The sequence below is a fragment of the Leptosomus discolor genome, chromosome Z (genome assembly GCF_034619465.1).
Source record: "Leptosomus discolor isolate bLepDis1 chromosome Z, bLepDis1.hap2, whole genome shotgun sequence".
In the NCBI taxonomy this organism is placed as follows: Eukaryota; Metazoa; Chordata; class Aves; order Leptosomiformes; family Leptosomidae; genus Leptosomus; species Leptosomus discolor.
In genome coordinates, this window is record NC_141419.1 from 89,665,690 (window position 1) to 89,685,098 (window position 19,409).

Genomic DNA, 19,409 nt, shown 5'->3' on the forward strand with positions numbered 1-19,409 from the left:
ACATGACTGATGGGACCAGGCAATTAGTAGCTTGTTTGTAAATGTGAGTCCCCGTGGATGTCCTCTTCAGTGTGCCACATGAAGCTGGGGCTGCTCGCACGCTTTTAGCCTTTACTTGCTCTGTACCATTGGGACCAATGCTAACTTCCCACTACCTTGCTGTCTCCAAGAGGAATTTTAATGCATGTCCAGGGAAACAAGCTGCAAGCACCTATTAAAAGCCTGGCAGGCTCTCCACAGAGCCTGGCGCTCAGAGAGGAACCGTGGTTGGCTCCTGTTTATGGGGTTTATCTGCAGGAGGAGGGGTTGTGGAGGCTCTAATCAGGGAGAAATGGCCGAGATAGCGTGGCTCCATCCCCTGGCTCGGCCGATTGCAGCAGACAGACCTTCCTCAGCTGCAAAATCTGTCAGTGAGTAAAGCCAGGGCTCTCCAGGAGCTTCCATCTCCATCTCTGCCACGATGGGATCAAGATGTACAAACAGCTCTAGCCTCCCCCCCCCCCGCAACCCCCGGCCCCTGTGTGCTCACGCACAGACCGCGAATGCTTCCACAAGCCGGCCAGGTTGCCTTACCCAGGGGAAAAATTCACACGCATCACAGGCAGCTTAACAGCATAAGACAGATTTTGTTTTCCTCTCGAAGGCGGCTGGGCTCCCTGGGCTGCAGCTGTCTGCCTGAGATACCCATCCCCAGCGCCAGCTCCGGTCCTGGTCCTGCATCCCTTACTAGTAGCCTGACTGCGACAAAAATATTGCTGCCACAAGGAAAGGAGGCGGAAATAAATTGTCCTTTTAATAAAGCCCATAGCATGCCCTGTCTCTCTGCAGGGATTGCCCAGGGAGTTTGCATCTCTGAGATGGGTCAGTGTTTAATGAGCACACAGATCCCTTGAGCCTTTCCAGGTGAAATATTGGTGCATGGATGAATTAGCATCTTGACTGATGCTAAAGGTGAATCCCCAGTTACAGAAATATCCAGTATCAGACCAATACATATCTGTGACTCGATGTCACATACCAACCTGCAAAAATACATGAACTTATTGTTTGCAGGGTTCACTTGGAGGTGTGAAGGAAGCAGGAGCATTTCTTTTAATGTTCACTTGGAGGTGTGAAGGAAGCAGGAGCATTTCTTTTGATGATGAAAAGTCCAGGCTGCTTCAGATAAAACAATAAATATAGTTGTAGAACCGAGGGGAAAAAAAAAAAAAAAAAAAAAAGCAAAAAAGCTGTGTAAGTGAGAAAGCCATGGCGAGGAGGACGTGATGATTTTCCCTGCGGGTTTCCGCCGTGTTCGAAGCCTGCATGAACAAAGGGTGGAAATGCTGTGGCTGCAAGCAGCCAAAGAGTTTCAGCTATCCATGCGCCTGCATCATCTGTTGGCTTTCTAAAAATGAAGGCGTACCTCCTCAGCTTGAGACTGCAGCCTGTAACGCCATCTTCCAGCTACGTGTTTTGGGTGCTTTGTAAATAGCTGTTAAGCAATCTTCCCTGTGGGCTTTTTAGTTGAAAATTGTCTCCACGGTGCAGGCAGGGAGATGGGGCCACGGCCTAGCTGAGCTGCACAGCTGTGGGGAATACAGCAGACCCATCTCCACGGCGGGTCCTCGGCATTGTGGCATGAAGCCACAGAATCCGTTGTGGTCGCAGAGGTGGGCCAGGCTGGTTGGGGCAGCTACTGATCTGCGCTCATGTTCTGGGAGCAGCAGGAATTAGTGAAGCACCAGTCCTACCACCCTTTGATCCCTGGTGCTGGCCTTGGCTTTGGGACGTGACGGAAGAGGCCGAGGGGGAGGGCATGCAGTGGCTGTCAGAGCATCACACAAGGCAGGGAGGTGTTGCTGGTGCTCACCCAAAGGCACAAGGAGGATGGGACATCCATGGCCACATGGTCCTACACCATCACGCCGTGCCGTAGCCTCTTTTGGGCCAGGCTTGGCCCCAGGCATGTCAAGAGGACCACGTAGCTCCTCTTTCCCACCCCACAGATAGCCTGGCTTGCCCAAGACTTGATTCACTCCTCCACCAGATCCCATTCTTGCCACCACGTGCTAGGGCAAAGTTTTAGACTTTTTAGACCTGGATTATCTAGGATTAGGCATTAGCTGCCTTTGTGCCTTATCTGAAGCCAGGCGGGTGTAAGGCAACAAGTGTTGTCCAAGCTGGGAGCTTGGGTGGGTGGGTGGGCAGTCTGAAAAGGACAGCAGACCTTGCGGATGTGTATGGTCAATAGAAGAGCAACAAATATGGAGAGGGAGAAGAAAGGCAAAGAAGGGAAGGGTGGAAATATGCCCCTGCTCTGCTGAGAAATAGCTCAGTTTAGATGCTCGCAATGACATTTGTCCTCAACCAGTTAATGGGAGACTGCACAAAGCTGGAGTAAGTTGTCTCCTCTGCTGACGCAGATGTGACACGTTGCTCATCTCGGAGATGCTGACCTGACGTTGGTCTGACCTGTCATCTTCTGACACAGCAACAGCGTTGAAATGAAAGGAAGAACCAACAGGACAAGGAAAGAAAGATTTCTGGTTGGTGGGCAACCTGACAGTGAGCCCAGATAAATCAGTCCTCCATGGCTCCAGGTACGAGCAGCTGGAGCTACTCTTGCCATCAGGAGGAGCATGTCAATGAGCCTCACGCAGCAGGGTGGACCCTGTCCTCCTGAGCAGCAGGCTGGACATGGAGACACGTGTTTCCAGGTTGGCCTGAAGTCAAAAGCCTCTCAGGGCTGGTGAGGACTGCATTGCCTCTGCAGCAAGGACACTGGGCTTCCTCCTCCCTCTTCATCTGGAAAAGACGTTTGCAGCAAAGGCCACCAAAGCTGATGAACTTGCTAAGTGCCTTTGGGGTAGGCCGTAAAAACCCCTTTGAGATCTGGCTGACCACCCTTCCTGCAAAATCAAAGTATCCCGATGGAGAAGGAGAATCCTTGTGTAGGATGAGGACCAAAACTCAGGCTCATTGATCTGGGAGAAGGTCTCTGCCTTGGTGATCCCAGAGCAACGTTGCCTTCCTGCAGCCACTGCTGGGGCATGTGGTGGGGAACACAATTGGTAGAAGGTGCAATTGGTGGTTCTGGAGCTTGACAGGCACGCTTTCCAACCTCATCGTCTTTGCTGCAGAAATGTCCTGAAATCTTATCTGATGAAAATGCCAGCCCTGCCCTTGTTCTGGGGAGCGAAAATAAAAGCTGCATTGTGGTATCTGAACTCATTTTTAGTCATGGACTGCTCTCTGCTGTGGCAGACATTGCTGTCCAGGCAAAAAGCAGATTAAATCCATGAATCAAATTTTCTGGGAGCGTTTTATGGGCAATGCTTGTCGGTTCCAATTCAAATGTAATCTAGGACCAAACTGTGGCTTGGGAAAGAGAAGGATGGCATGCTAGCAGAGTAATCATTAACACTGCTAATGTGAGGTCCTCTGTTGCACTGAACAGGGGTGAGTGCCGGTGAGCCAGATGTCGGTGTTGGTCATGGTGAGTTACCTGGAGTAAGGCTGCTCAGCTGGTGTCAGCAGGGTGACACTGGATTTACCTTCTGTAAGCGATACCAACATGTGGACTTGCAAAGCAGTCTCCACCGAGCCCCTTTGTGACTAGATATGATGGCCAGAAGAGGGTAAACCTGAAAATAGATAATGCAGAAATGCAAGGTTGTGTTTTGCACTGTTGTTTGCCAGGGTTTTCTGGGATCCACCAGTACCATGCTTGGCAAGGACTGTCTCTTTGTTGTGCAAGCCGGTTCAGTTATGCCAGCTGTATGATTTGATGGCTGCTAGTAAGCACAGATTTGCCGAAGTATTCCCCAAAGCCTTTGCTTTGCTGTCAAAATCCTCATCAGCAATTGGATTAGTTGCAGGGGATGAACAATTACAACACAAGATACGCATTATGCTAAGATAAATTGATGGGTTTTGTTTAATCATACGGCCCCAGTCACATCTTGATAGTATTTTTCCTGTGGAGGGAAATGCATCATTGCACCAGTAGGTACCAGAAAAAAAACACTAAAAGATGCTGGATTTAATTGACTAGTGACTAGTGCCTAGAAGTAAGGCAAATTAACGCTCTGTACCAAAACAAAATGGGTTAGGTTTTTACTTTAGGTTATGTTGTCTCTGCATGTCTTCCTGCCCAGGTATCAGAGGTAAAGTCTGCACTTCTGGACCCCAAGGATGCGTATCACCAAATTCTTTGTAAGGATTGTCTTGGTATGGGAGGAAAAATTCAAGTCAAAAGTTCTGACAAGATGATCTGCCTATCCTGTGCTTTCTAGTTCATCATGGCTCTGGCATCAAAGGTCCTGGAGACATATTGCTGTATCAGACTAAGGCCTCCCAAGATACAGCAGAAGGCTGGAAATCCTTGGTTCAAGTTGCACCAGACATTGAGAGATGAGAGAGACACAGAGGATGAGAGACTGGCTTTTTCTGCTTTATTTACGTGCCACAAAAAGTGGGGGAATATCACTAAGCTTCATTGTCTTGTGTCTTCTAAGGCAGTTTTGTCTGAAATACTACTAAACTGCTGCCTGGTGTCACAGGCTGGTGCGTTTCGGTGCGCAGAGGATGAGCACTTTAACCTGCTCTAGCACCTTGTCTTCAGGCCCTGTGAAGACCTGGAGGTGTAAAATGGCTCACCCGCGACTTGCTGTAGCTGTCATTGTGAGGACCTGTGGCCATTAGAGGCTGAGCAACTCTCTGTGAGTCTCTCTGCAAGTACCCAGCAAAGACAGCGGTCAGGAGACATCTCTCCATGGTTGCGGTGTTGCTCAGCTTGAGCAGCGGGCCAGGGCAGCACAGGATCCCCGTTTCATTACTCAGCCTTTACCTCTTGGTGGGGTACAGTGAATCGGGGCCAAGCCAACAGCAGCAAATATAACCTGCAGTACCGGGGTATGTGGGTGGCTCTTGGGTCTGGGTTTGCAACTCCGTCACTGAGGGGCGGCGGGCCCGATCCCACCTTCTCTGGCGTTAATTAATAGCGTAGTCAAATCATGCCGTTGTCTGACCGCACGAGAAATTGTCACTTTCAGGAGTCCTGAGGCTGGTAGAACACCTATTTGTCACCCACTGCCTCTCTCAGAGGGGCGCTGCGGAGGTTTAGCTTGTGTTTAAGAGATGCTGTGTGTAACTGCTTACGCACAGTTTTGCCAGACATTCGTTTCTGCTAGGTCCTTTCCCGTTGTTTCTCTTGCTGGCATCTGGCTTGCTTTGTGCATCTTGTCTTTTCACACGGGCGTGAACAGAAAGCGCTCGGGGCTCCCTGGGCTGCCGTGATGGACTGGCCCTGCCTGATGGCAGAAGGGAGACGTGAGCAGGAGGGATCTGAGTGAAGAACGCATGATGCGAGTGCTTGTGCCTTGGGATGACATTCAGTGTCTCTTGGTGCCGTTGTTCTATTCCCAGAGATCAAAAAAGTAAGAGGAGGTTTTTAGGAAGATGAAGTGTTTGAAAAACTGCATAAAAGCATAGGTGTCCTATCCTGGGACTAATCCTCAGCAAAGAAAGAGGCGTCTCTAACAACCTCACTTCAGTCTCATCCTTCACCTCTGGGTTGACTCTTTCCCTAGTTTGAGAGCCAAAAGTTTTGCCGTGATGCCTGTAAATGCTCCAGGAATGTAGGAATTAACGTGCCGCATTGGGCCAAGGGCTCATGCAAACAAGGACCTTGAGCGGGGTGCAAGCCAGTGCCAGATGTTTTGCAAAAAACCTCCTCTAAGATGTCTTTCACACCTCATTTTCTTCCTCATTCCCGTCAGTTTCATGGCTGGTCTCATAGCAGTCCGTGTTGGGTTTTCCACAGCAGCTCTCTCCCTTTGTGCAGCTCATGAGGCCGGGCTATTGAAGGATCTCAGCAAAGACGCATGCAGGGTGTTAATCCCCCCTCTCAGAGATGGAAGGTGTCTCACTCATGTCCTGCAGTCAGAGACACAGTTTCTTAGAGCAGAGATTATTTCTTTGCCTATGAGACATTTTTAGACAGGCAAAGAAACACCTTGAATTGCATGGGAATTCAGCAAGTTTTGAAAACTCCTGTGAGCTAGTAACTCATAAAAACATATTTTAGAAAGCAGATTTCTTTTTTTTCCTTTTCTAAAATATTGAGTTTTTGTCATAGGAAGAATCTTTAAAAGTCATCTAGTGCAACCCCCTGCAGCGAGCAGGGACATCTTCCACTGGATCACGTTGCTCAGAGCCCCGTCCAGCCTGACCTGGGATGTTCCCAGGGATGGGGCACCCACCACCTCTCTGGGCAGCCTGTGCTGGTGTTTCACCACTCTCATCATAAACAATTTCTTCCTTATATCGAGCCTGAATCTCCCCTCTTTTGGTTTAAAACCGTTATTCCTTGTACTATTGCTACAGGCCCTATTAAATGTCTGTTCTTTTTTTCTTTAAGACAGGCGAACTAAAACAAGCTGAAGCAGTTTTCATCAGTATGCACTTCAATTTGGAGCCAAAAAGTCGCTTTGAATCCAAACCCGTATTTTCGTTCCAATGTTTTTTTTGGATGAGAAAAAACTATTAGTCAAAATCAACATTTTTCTGTGTAATCGAAGTTAACTGACCTGTTCTCTTTTTTTTTTTTTTAACACTTTTGGCAGAGGAAAGAGACAGCTGTTTATCCAATTCTTGCCCTGGGTGGGCAACCACTGGGCTGGGGTGCTCCGGCTGCCTCTGGCCCCCGTGACGGCCATGCTCTTCTCTTCCAGGTGCTCCTTTTCAAAGGTCTCAGCATCCCCATGCTACCTCCTGCCGGCATTTCCACCTGGCTCCCCAGCCTCAGCTCTCCACCGACTTCACCCTGCCTCACGCAGTGCAGCCTCAGCCAGGGCTGACCCCTCATATGGCCCCCACGCACCAGCACAGTGGTCCCCTGCACCAGCCCCTGACACCGGTCCCAGCCCTGCCCTTCCAGGATGTGGCCGGACCCTCCTTCCTACCTCAGGCGCTTCACCAGCAATACCTCCTCCAGCAGCAGCTCCTCGAGGCACAACACCGCCGCCTCATGCCCCATCCCAGGTAAGGAGGGCCTTACTCTTCCTGAAGGGTGCTGAGGAGCTACATCAGCCTCACTTCAGCAAGGTGGCTCTACGTGCTGGTAACGTTGGGTTTTCTTCACAAGTTCATTTGTGCACCCACAAAATTCATCCACCAGAAGCGAAGCTGCAGGGCAGGTTGCGCCTGCGGGTGTACCTTTCCCATGGGGATCTATACCGTGCTCATCTAGCGTGTCCCAAGGTCACCCGTAGGAGGGTGACGTCATGGTGGTAACACTTTGGTGTTGCAGTGATCCCATCCTGCGTGACAGAGAGAGCGGTTGACTGCATGTGCGAGCTACCTCCCCGTAGCTGCTGTTTCAAAGCCATGTAAGAGATTGTATCCACCTGTTCCATCAGATATTGCACATGAAGAGCTTCCTCCTCTGGGTCTAGGTAGGCTTCCCAACCTTATGAGGGAATGAAGCCCTTGACTTGCAGCACGTTCAGTCACAGAAAGCAGTCTAAATTCAGGCTGGGCTGATGACTGCAGAAAGAATTACTGTAACTCGGCGGAGGTGGAGATAGATGCCTGGCGTTGTCCTGATTGAGTTTCTTGAGAGAGGGGCTTAGACAGCCCATAGGAGAGGAGTGCTGTTTTTGGAAACATGTGGAAGCTATTTGTGTGTTTTACCCACGGATCAAGAATCAGAGGATGAGTATTTGCGATAATGCTTCTTTTGGAAAGAATGCTACAGACAGAAAACACTTCCTTTCCATACCCTTTCTGTCTGAAAATTGTGTATTCTTCTCATCGTTGTTTTGTTTTGCATAAGCTGGATTTTAGGTGGATTTAATGATTAGTTAATAATTGGGTAGCAAATATGTGTGAGGCTGAGGCACCAATGATACAAGTGTTTACCTCTTAGTCATAAGCTGAATCCAAATAAAAGCACGAAACACAATTCCATGCAGAAGACGCTTTGGTAAATGCTGTCAGTGTAACATTTGCAAGCGGGTTGTGGTGTGGAAAAGGGCAGGAACCTCTTGCCCAGTCCCACAGCCTGTTTCTGAAAGCACAGCCGCGTCGGAGGTTGGTGTCAGAAACCTTACAGGTGTGGGGCATGAGTGATGGGTTGTGCCTTCAAAAGCGAAGCCTCTGAGTTGTGGTTCCATGAAAAACTCTTTATCTAGCAGTTCCCTGCTCCATTTACTCTAGTGCTTTCCCGTAGCTTTATTTTGCGATGGCTCCGCTGACCTCGGACAGGAGCAAGGGTTGCAAGTGCAAATCCTGCTTGTGCATCCACCTTCTGTCTCTCCAAATGTGGACACTGATCAAGCAGCAAGTGCTCTTCCCCTGAGTAGTTCAAATGGGCAATAATCATGAGAGGAGACTCAAATGCCTAGAAAAACCTTGCTATATATTCTACCACTTTCGCTTCCAGGCCTGCAAAGGCAGCAGAGCTGGGGGAGAAGGAACTGGATCTCGGCCTGGCCTGTCCATCATCCAGAGAAATACTGGCAAACGCCAGCGGGAGTAAATTCTGCTTTCAGTCACTCCTGAGTAATTCTGTTACGAATGAGGTTCCCCAGGACTTTATAGACTGCATGGGGAGACGAGACAACCTGCAGCTTCTTTATGATGATGGATAATGGCTGAAGCAGTGACACGTTTTATCTTGTGTGTAGTTTATGGGGCTGACAGTGGAGAAAAAGAAAATAGTGCAAATGGCACGAAGCTGCTAGGGAAGAAGTTGTTTGGTTTCCTTTTTTTTCTCTCTGTGTTGCCATCAGATAGCACCTCCTGTAAAGCGGATCTATGTGGATGCCACAGGGGGTGAGTAGAGGAGACCTGTGTTATGTCCGAGGTGGCCATGAGTAAACAGCATGGTACTGGGTTCCTCTTTCCATCATCCCTGACTGGGCTTTTTTCTGTTGGACACATATTCACAAGCCCAGCCATTTGGCCTTTCCCTTGGTCTGTTGACACGGGCTCGGAGCAGGAGCCACACGGCTAACTCGCTTGCTGGTCCTCTCCCCGCAGGCGGGCTCAAGAGCGCATGTCTGTTCAGCCTCACCGTCTACACCCCAGCTTTGACTTCAGCCACCAACTGCAAACTCCACAGCACATGGGGCCCCAGCCCAGGTATTTAGCCGAAGGCACAGACTGGTAAGTCTTTCCCATTTCACTAGCGTGTTGGAGGAGGTGTTTGAAAAGTCCTGGGGAGGCTGCAAGGGTTGGTGAATGTCATCATGGGTCAATGCTTTCATGAAAGCTAATGGTTCAGCTCAGCAGATACAATGTGGGGTGTGCAATGGGAAAACTCCTGTCTGGGAGGGCCGTGAGTGCATGCTAAACCCTTTATGCATGTGTATGATAACACTGAAGCATAGATATTGGCCATAACTCTTCACACATGGATGTAGAGTGCAGCCAAGCATTAATCTTCCTCCATGAGCTTTTCCTGCTTCAGGGCACAGTCAGGGTCTTCTTCCTGTAGACCAACATCTCTGCCTGAACTAGATCTACTGCTCTCCATCAGGCACTCAAAAAAAAATGACCACAACTTTGTCTGTGGTCTAAATTAGGGAGCGCAGTGCTGCCCTGCCCCGCGGGGTAGTGTGAATGAATTAATAGTCGTTAATTGTTCTCCCACTGTAGTGTTTGATAGCCTGGAAAAGCTAAGGAGGGAATTGATCATTTCATTTTCAGAGCAGGTTTTGAGCTCTTGCACAGTTAATAATGTATGGAGCCCTACTTGGAAGAATAAGAAAATAAAAACATAGTTCTGAGTAGCTGCTTGGTAGCTGGGCAAAGCCCGTTCTGTGCACCGAATGGAAAAAACCAGCTTGTGAACATGTAATTAGAGGCAATAGCAATGTGTATGTACAAGGAGACCGAAATAAAACGGCACAGGAAACCTTAATTACGGCATTTCCTAAAATCTGAGTGCTTCGCTCTGCAAATGGAGAGTCCTTTTAACGCAGGGTTTTTTTCCCCCTCCAGGGTAATAATACACAACTTAAAATATGGCTAGATCCGTCTGCCGTTTTCTTCTCAGGTGTTCCCATTACTGGCACACCGTGAGCTGAATTTGGCCAGGATGACATTGTTCAGATCAGTTTGCAAAGCGGTTCACATACCATCTGGATAGAGCCATTCTTTCTGCCTTTCTTTCGGTGCAGAGTGTTTAATTATAATCATTAGAAAGATCTGATAAAGCATCGCTTTATGTTCCCCTCCTCCTTCCTCTTTTTTCCTCCTGTGTTGCTCCATAGCCTTATAAAACCTAAGGAGTGGGGATGACAGAAATCATATACTGTGTATATATATTTGGGTGACTCACTTCCCCTTGGGGCATATGTACAGTTTTGCCCAGTGACAGGTATAAAAGCTTTCCTCTACTGTGTTACTACAGCACGAGCAGCAGCGGCGCTTGCTCGGAGGCGGTAGGTGGTAGTCATTGTCACAGGAAATGGGGATGGAAGGAAGATCTGGAGGTGATCAGTCATCTCAGACAGCCCAACCTCGATTAAAATCTTCCAGTGAAGAATAAATGAACTCCCATTTGGCTCCTTAAATCATCATCTGCGTACTTACTTAGTGACGACCATCCGACCTGTTACCTGCAGCCTTATCCGTCGCTTTCTGGTTGTGGGCAGCCCACGTACCACAAGCATCACAGCTCTTGAACCCTGCATCTGAGCATCAAGATGCTGTACAGTCGTCCAGCAGTACAGGCTAGAGGGTGATGGTGGGTTTTGGTTTTCTTCAGCTAATGCGCTCTGCTTATTTGTCCCCAACCCTGTGAAAACACCGTCCATGCCTTGGACCCTTCTGTAGACCCACAGCATCACTTCAGGATCCTCAACACCTGATTTTAAGGCTCTAGACGCACTGGTGCGCAAACAGTTCAGCAGCACTTTTATTACAATTACTCGTGCAGGTTGACGATAGCCACTCACCTTTGAGAGATCTCTTCAGACCTTGATGTCAAAGCACTCTGGATTGTCACATCTATTTAGTAGACAGGGAATATGAAGGCAGAGAGTAAGTGGTGAAGGTCACGCATCAGGCCAGTGACAGGGCTGGGAACGCACCCAAGGCCTCCTGATTTCCAATTGATCCTTCCGTCCACCTAGGAACAGTCTTAAGCAATTGGATAAATCTCCAAAATTGGGACACGGGAGCTGGAAAATGCCCAGTCCTACAGATTCTCACCCTGGTTGTGTTCCTGCCAGTCGCCTGCTGTGTTTTATCCTTTGCCAGGTTTTGTTTGTCTAGCACATGTCTAGCGCAGGGCCAGAAAAGATTGTCTCTCTCTTTGCTTCAACTTGGTGTGTTGTTAGGGGGTACTCAAGCACTGGAGCTGCTGCCTAGTGCACAGGCTGTTCGGGGTAAAGGATTTCTGTGTTTACTGTCCCTTCACGTCTGTTACCTGCTGTTGGGTGAAAGCTGTTTCATAGCTGCTGGAGGACACATCTGAGTTGCTCCTAACAAGCCGTGGCGCTCACTGCTGCTGTCGTCTGCACAGGGGAAGAGAAGTTTGAGGCTGAAACGGGAAGCCACCCCTGTGCTCTAATTAGCCTTGCTTTGGCAACTGTGAAGACAATGGTTATTAGAGCGCTGGCTTTTGTAATTATGATAAACTGAGTGATGTTCAAAAAGCTTGTTTGCTGAGAAACTCTTTGGCTGGAGAGACCTGGGAGAGGCCGGGATCAGGTAATCGGATTATAGATGGAAATGCTGCACTAGATCTCTTCCCATCCACCCCAAACAACGTGGGGATGGGGCTGCACCTTCTCTCGGTCTGCTGGATTGGGCAGAGCTGCGGCGTTTGCCAGAATCTTCGTCATGCCATGTCCTGGGACTGAGCTGGGTTATTTGAGGAAAAAAGTGCCCAAACTCACCAAGCTGAGCCCCAGCTCTGCTGGCCCAGGCCAGGCTATGTGTGAGGTAGTGGGTCCATTTGGGATGTCCTGCTTTGTTGGCATTGACCCGCTGGTTGTGTGACATGTGCTCCTACAGCATTCTCATCCAGAAATTTCTTAAAACCTTTGTATTTTCTGCACAAACAGCAGTTCTGGAGTTCCCTGAGGCTGGGTTCAGGGAAGGTGCAATCTCCGTTGTCTCCCCAAGTCCTACCATGACCTGTGCTGGGTGACCTGCAAGGAGAGCACGGGCACATCAAAAAGCCCCCGAATGGTGCCCAGATGCTTCGTGACAAACACCCAGGATGGTTCATCAATGTATCCCCGGAGTAATTAGCTGTACTAATGCAAAATTTTCAAAGCAAAATGTGATTGTATTTGCAGTGATGACGGCATAGGCAGGACCTGGTCTTGCTGGGTTAGGTTACTGAGCTGGGTGTTGATCAGAACCACCGAAATGCTGTTGCTCTGAAATTAGCACAATACGCCTGTGTAGCTCTTGACCCCAGCCAAACCAAATGCTAACTGGCGTAAAAACAACCCCTCACTTCTTCATGCTGGCCTGGTTGGTGCTTGCCCAAATTGGTGGATGCTCTTTTCCAAGCAATAGTGTCACCCCAGGTTGAGAAACCCGCAGCAGTCTAGACCCCAACAGTGGAGGTTGCTCTGTGAGCGTGATCTGACCTTCTGTAAGCCATGCAGTAAAACCATGCAGTCAAAGCCGTGCCTTCATCCTCGTGCCCACAGGGATCTCAGTGTTGATGCAGGACTGACTCATGCCCAGTTCCAGGTCCGGACAGTCCCTCAGCCCTATCAGCATTACTTAGCTACTCCTCGGATGCACCATTTCCCCAGAAGCACATCCTCAACACAGATGGTAAGTGAAACGCTCTTACCGAGAGATGTTTTATGCGTTGTCTGTCAGAAGGCAGTCAAAATAAAGGCTGCTATCTTTCTATCACCTGTCTTCTGTGAATCTCACTTATCTCCGGCCGTGGGAGGGAGTGTCTGAAAGGATAATGTTGCATCATTGCACTCTGGATTAGAGAAAGGAAAGCTCAGCTGCTCTGGCAAGATTCGGTCCATTATGTGCAGCACCATGCTCACAGGCTGGTCTGGAAAACCTGGGCAGGATGCGAGAGACTCAGCAGTTATTACTAATAATATTATTAACACTGGAACCAACTATGGGCTCCCAGGACTTTTTGTATGCCAATGAATTGGCAGTAGGTGACTCCCCTCCCTGCACTCAGCCCCGAGGACCATCCCTCATCACATTGTTGCTCTCTACATCAGCCTTGATGCCACCTGTAAAAGTTTTGCATGACCTCTTGCACAGGTGGAGATGGGGTTTGACAAGAGGATGGACTGACTGAGGTCATCTGCTGGCCCTTCTCCTAGCAGGGTGCTGTATTTGGAGCTGAGCCGTGCCCAGCACTGCTAATCCTTAAAGCATCCGCAGAAATCCCATGAGGGTGTTTTACCCTTCTTTGTGCCAGTAGTCAGACCCTGACACCTGTGAACTATAGCAAGGATTAAAAAAATCAAAGCTTGAATGAAGAGAAATCCACCTGTTCAAAAATAAATAATATAAAATCTCTTTTTAAGCTAATCCATGTTGAGAGTTTGGAACTGCAATGTTACAGATGTAACAGGAATTACTATAACAAATAGTTTTCTCAGAAGAAATGCATGTTCTTAGCTGTCATTTATAGGAGATCTATTTCATAAACCCTCATTTTTTGGTTGTTAAAGGTCTTCCATTGGGGAAGGTGTTGGTCTGCTCTTTCATTTTGAATTTTTAAAGCACTAAATTTAAATAAGAGGACACAAGGGATTTCTGTATGCAAGTGCAGGTGGCTTTATTTTTCTCCCTCACTTTTCGCAGGTTGTTCATGAAATCAGAAATTACCCTTATCCTCAGCTTCAGTTACTTGCTCTTCAGGGACTGAACCCAAACAGGCACACATCAGCTGTGCGGGAGAGCTATGAAGTATGTATCTCGGGGACTGGAATTATTATTACATTTCTGAGTGCTGAGAATCTATGGCATAAGCTTCTAAGACTGTTTTGTGGCATGGTAGTTGCATTGGGTCTTGCAGCAATTTTAGTAATAACTGCGAGACGAAGGGGTTGAGTGGGTTTGGTAAAAGATGGTTTGCTCCGAGGTGCCTGGGTCTGGCTCAGGTTGGCTCTGGCTCACTTCATGTCTGTGAAAAAAGTGCTCCAGTTCTACAGGGTTTTGTTTCCCAGCCTGTCCAACGGAGTTCAAATTCCACCCTAATTTCTGAAATACTGGATGTCCAGCTCTCTACCATAAACCCTTAGTTGTTGGTCCAGGAGCCTTGTCTCAGATCCATCATTAAAGCATGACTGATTTGGATTTGATGGACATTTCCACCAAGGAAAGGGCAGGAGGGAGCCGTGCTCCCCAGCAGGTAGGGTGGGGTGGTGGGACCTCGTGCCCCAGGAGCAATGTTGACGGCGCTTTGCTGCTGTTCCTGTGCTGCAGGAGCTGCTGCAGCTGGAGGACAGGCTGGGCAGCGTGAGCCGGGGTGCCATCCAGAACACCATCGAGAGGTTCACCTTTCCCCACAAGTATAAGAAGGTGAGTGCCCCGAAACCATGGCCCCTCTCAGTTGGCCAAGGGTTGTGGGCACGGAGCGGACAGAAGGAAGGACTTTGGTGGGTCGCAATCCTCAGGGTTGGCAAACTGACACCTTCAATCAAAATATTCCCCAAAAAGAGGGTGGAATGTAAAATCCAGAGTTGGTGCTTTAATATCTTGTGGGAGTCCCGGGCCAAAGCAGTGGTGTAGCTCAGCTGGCTGTTTCTCACTTCTAGGCTAGGAAGCTGCGGGCCAAATTTTCAAAAGGGTCTCAACCTTCTCCCACCCAGCGGGTGCAATTTCCCCCCTGTCCGCACCTGGTAAGAAAGTGCACACACCAAGGGGGCTTCGTGCATGCAAACCCACCCCGTTCTGCATGCAAGTGGCACCGCCCGCGCGCCCCGTCATGAGGGCACTGGCTCCACGGCGTGGGGGACCTTGTCCTCCCTTCACCTTGCAAGAGGTGTCTCGTCTCTTGGAGCTGATCTCCTGCCCATAAGGAAACGGGTGACGTGGTTTTGGGTCGTGCTAAACAGAAGATGGGAAAAGTGCTTGTCTGGCGAGTAGTTTCACATGTTGGTCATTCCTGGCTGGGCAGTAACATGTAGGGGCGTTGAATTGCCCAAGTTGGAAGCGAGGCAACTCCTGCTGCGCTTATCTCTGACCGCATCTCCAGTGGATCCAGAGCAATGATATTAATAGGAATGGATGTTGGGAGGGAAGAGAAGAGGAGAAAGCTGACAAGCTAAGCACTGTTCCATGGCACAGTGTGGGGCTGGGCCACTGGCCAAGCTGGCACAGGGGTTGCCCTTCCTTACATGCTTTGGGGTCTGCAGGAGAAGCCTCCAGCAAAGAAGACCATGGGGCCATCCCCACTGAAAGGAGGATGGAGGAGGTGGTGGTGGTGGTTGATGGTGTTAGGGCAACAGAACATACACTGCTTCTTAGGACACTACCACCCACCCCACTGCCACTGGCCCCAGGAGGAGACATGCCAACCAGCAGCGTGTTGGTGGCATCCTCTCCTCGCTGGCTGTTCTGTCTGGGCTGGATTCCCCAAGCTGGAGGATCTGGTTGATAGATGAAGGTCTTATTATTTGCCTTCCTGCAACTACCCAGGCTTGGGAGAGCATTAGAAAGTCAAGTCCTAACCAAATTATTTCTTTAACCTTGCTGCAGAGAAGACCACAGGAGGGCAAGGCTGATCAAGAGGATGGAGAGGAGTCGGACACTGACGAGAAATGCACAATCTGTCTGTCCATGCTTGAAGATGGAGAAGATGTCAGGTACGATCCTTCCCCCCACTCCTCTGCCTCTCGATGCCATCTGAGTTGTATTTATTGGGATTAATGCCGCCATGTGCTTGGTGGGGTTGTCCCTGGTTTTGTCCTGACAAACTCGCTTGGGCTGTTGCATGGCCTGGGAAGCCGAATGCCATTTAGATGGGTATTGGTAGGGGCCGTGGGTAGGAAGAGCTCTGCAGCAGCAGGAAGGCCAAGTTTTTATAGTACCTCCTAGGTTTGGATCACCTGCTCTGAGGCCGTGCCAATGGGCCAGGTGGCAAGTGTCAGTGAAGGATGGGTCCCAGGTCTTAGACAGCCATCTGGAGCCTGGGGCTGTCAACGTCTGAGCTTGACAGATGACCAAAGTACGATAGAAGGGAGTGTGGGTGTGAAGTCCAGGGAAGTTTGGCTTGTGGCCAGGACAGAGCTGCTTTATTGTAGAATGAGATTACTCTGCCCGCATGGTCACAGGGAGCTGTCCTGAGCCAAAAACAAAAGCCCCAGTTATCCCTCACAGACGTCCCTAGGCTCTTGGCTGGGTCAAAACCCTACTTGTGACAGAGGACGGGGACAAGCAGTTGCAAGGGCCTGATCTACTATGGCTGAAGGAGCTGCAGGTGGGCAGTGCAGCTGCACTGCCTGGTCCTGCTCTTCACCCTTTAATTGCCTTAAACCATTAAGAAAATCTCTGATCCTCTTGCTGTGGGCCCTTGTGGTTCAAGGCCCCTCCAGCTCTCAAGGGTGAGAGAAGAGACGACAAAGGTGATGTAGGTAAAAAGCAACCACATTCCCTGGGGCACACCATGCACCCCCATAGCAGCAATGGGGACCCGCCTGACTGCTAATGAGCTGCAATGTTGAAGAACCAAGAGGCTTTGGAGTATAACCTAATGCTCCTGAAAGGTTAAAAAGCAGCGGGCAGGGTGATTAATAACTGGAACAACTCAATTCATGAGGGCATGGGGTTTTCCAAAAGGCTTTTCGCCAAGAACACCATCTCTGACCTACTGCTCTGTGTGGGCTGGACTGTCTGGGGAAGGGTGTAGGACCTAAGCAGCACTGGTGTCGCTACATTGGTGCTTCCACATGTTCGAAGCAGCCCTGGGTGCTGCTTTCTGTCTCTTCTTGGTCCCCTGGACTTCCTCCATCCTAACGGGGCGGTACTTCTCTCTCTCTGCAGGCGGTTGCCCTGTATGCATCTCTTCCACCAAGTATGCGTGGACCAGTGGCTGGCCACCAGCAAGAAGTGCCCGATCTGCAGGGTGGACATTGAAACACAACTTGGCTCGGACAGCTGAAAGGACTGGCTGGACACACCATTTTCCTTACCAGGTCATATGGCCATAAACCCTTGCAGCAAAATCTTTGCCTTCTGAGCCATTTGATTGAGGGGAGAAGTCTGCAGGCGCATTAGTGAGGAGAAGGTGGCAGTACAATATTTAGTGGTAGGAGATATTGCACATACGCAGGATACGGGCCCGGTGAAAGGGAGCTGGCATTCCTAGACCTCAAAGACCCCGTGCTGCAGAAGATTTAGTGTTGAACATGAAGGAACTAGTTGTGGTAGTCTGGCCTCTCAATCCTGCATTTCATGAGGATTGTATATATACCTCTGGAGTATGTAGAAACATGTTAGGGGTCCTTTAGCTATTTCTATGGATGGCAGCCGAAGCATGTTAGCATAAGAAATGTTGTGTTTGATGCCCTACTCATCTTGTGGTCAACATGTTGCTGTTACCTAATTTGCACCAAATATTTTAACATAGATTCCTTATTTTGGTGCCTGATTAATACATTGCAGAGGGGGGATATAGAGGTCAACATTTCCCACCCTTTGGGGGGGGGAAGAGGCGAAAAAGCAAAATCCTGTTTACAGTCAGAAGGGTTGTGCTCTTTGCCTCAGTCACGTGTGCTTCCTTTCCTTGCGTTTACAGTGTGTCACAAATTTAGAAAAACTTAAAATGAATAAAAATTGGGAATTTAATAAATAAAGCAATAGGCAAAAGCTTCGTTCCTGCTTGTCTGCTGGTGCTGGACGCTTTCTGTAGGGTCACAATATTGGAGTAGATGCTCTTTCTTTGCTTTCCATATCTTAACGAAGTACCCTGGCATATCAAAATCTGAGGAAGGGCTGTCTTCACGATTGACATTGTCCATGATTCTTTCTCCTGTGAGCTGTGAGGCTGGTTGGTTTCAGCAGCCGTTGCCATCACTGGTCCCCAGTGATGGTTACTGGAGTCAGTGCCTATAGCAGTGCTTTGGGGAATAATAGCACTGGAGAGGTGCTGAGACATGTATGCTGGTGGATTCTGTCCTGCTCAAAAGCATCTCTGTCAACAGGACAGGAGAAAACTCAGTGCTCACAAGGCATGGCTGAGGCCATGAGCATTTTGGCATGGGAGGGAAAGGTGGGTTGGAAGGGGTGTTTGCTGCTTTTTGGAGGGGCTGGGTTGTGACCCTGCCTCAAAGCACGTGCACCTGCACCCACATGCGTTTGTGTACACATTTCAGGCCGTATTCCGTACGGAGAATGGAGTGGTTATTAAACCGAAACTTAATTGCATTAATGCTCAAAACAGAATTAGGAAGTGGTCCCTGAAGGAGTGAGCTGTTGCGATCCAAGCTCCCCCTGCAATAAAGACCTCAACATGCCAATTTCATGGACCAAGCTGAAAACCCTCCAGAGAACTGACATTCACAACCAAAACCCTGTTTTTAATTTTTTTTTCTTTTTTTTTTTTAAAAAAAAAATCCTGTTGTTGTGGGGTTTTTGGGTTGGTTTTTTTTTTTTTTTTTACATACCAGGGGAGCAGAAGAGAGATGCAAAGGAGCAAAGGGAATTAGTCAGGAACATTATATATTGAAAATGCTGATGCGGTTGGAATGATTTCTGGATCCCCTGAGCATCCGTTTTGCTGGAGCCGAGCAATGCTCTCCAAGTAGAAACAATCATAAATTACCATCTGAGAGATCACGGGATTCCCATGAGCTGAAACTGGAAAACACCAACCTCAGAGATGCCCCAGAGATTTTTTTTTTTTTTTCCCAATTGGAGAGGGGAGATAAAGAGGGGAGCCCCATGGGGTGCAAGGATGCGGGAACCCCTCTCTTGTTGTGCCCACACAGGTAAGAGGGAGCAGAGGGGGACAGATGGTGGCATATAGGGAAGATACAGGGAAAGGTTTTTCATGATAAATGTGGTGAAACACCGGCACAGGCTGCCCAGAGAGGTGGTGGATGCCGCATCCCTAGAAACATTCCAGGTCAGGCTGGACAGGGCTCTGAGCAGCCTGATCTAGCTGAAGATCATGCAGAATCACAGAATCACAGAATGTCAGGGGTTGGAAGGGACCTCGAAAGATCATCTAGTCCAACCCCCCTGCCAGAGCAGGACCACCCAGAGCAGGTCACACAGGAACGCGTCCAGGTGGGTTTTGAATGTCTCCAGAGAAGGAGACTCCACAACCCCCCTGGGCAGCCTGTTCCAGTGCTCTGCCACCCTCACAGTGAAAAAGTTTCACCTTATGTTAACGTGGAACCTCCTGTGCTCCAGCTTGCACCCGTTGCCCCTTTTCCTGTCATTGGCCATCACCAAGAAGAGCC

At 49.2% G+C, this 19,409-nt stretch overlaps 1 protein-coding gene across 2 annotated transcripts in view; it reads left to right on the top strand.

Moving 5' to 3' along the window:
* ARK2C (arkadia (RNF111) C-terminal like ring finger ubiquitin ligase 2C) overlaps window positions 1-17,104 on the top strand; it is a 47,739-nt gene extending 30,635 nt beyond the window's left edge. The window contains exons 2-9 of one of the 2 annotated variants that reach the window (XM_086480252.1): window positions 6,717-7,026; window positions 9,028-9,153; window positions 12,663-12,792; window positions 13,804-13,908; window positions 14,428-14,523; window positions 14,760-14,843; window positions 15,703-15,809; window positions 16,987-17,104. In XM_086480252.1, the coding sequence (XP_086336378.1) occupies window positions 6,717-7,026; window positions 9,028-9,153; window positions 12,663-12,792; window positions 13,804-13,908; window positions 14,428-14,523; window positions 14,760-14,843; window positions 15,703-15,809; window positions 16,987-17,104 (1,076 nt within the window). The remainder of the gene's footprint in view (window positions 1-6,716; window positions 7,027-9,027; window positions 9,154-12,662; window positions 12,793-13,803; window positions 13,909-14,427; window positions 14,524-14,759; window positions 14,844-15,702; window positions 15,810-16,986) is intronic. The other variant, XM_086480253.1, reaches the window with a different exon arrangement.
* The last annotated feature ends 2,305 nt before the right edge of the window (window positions 17,105-19,409 follow it).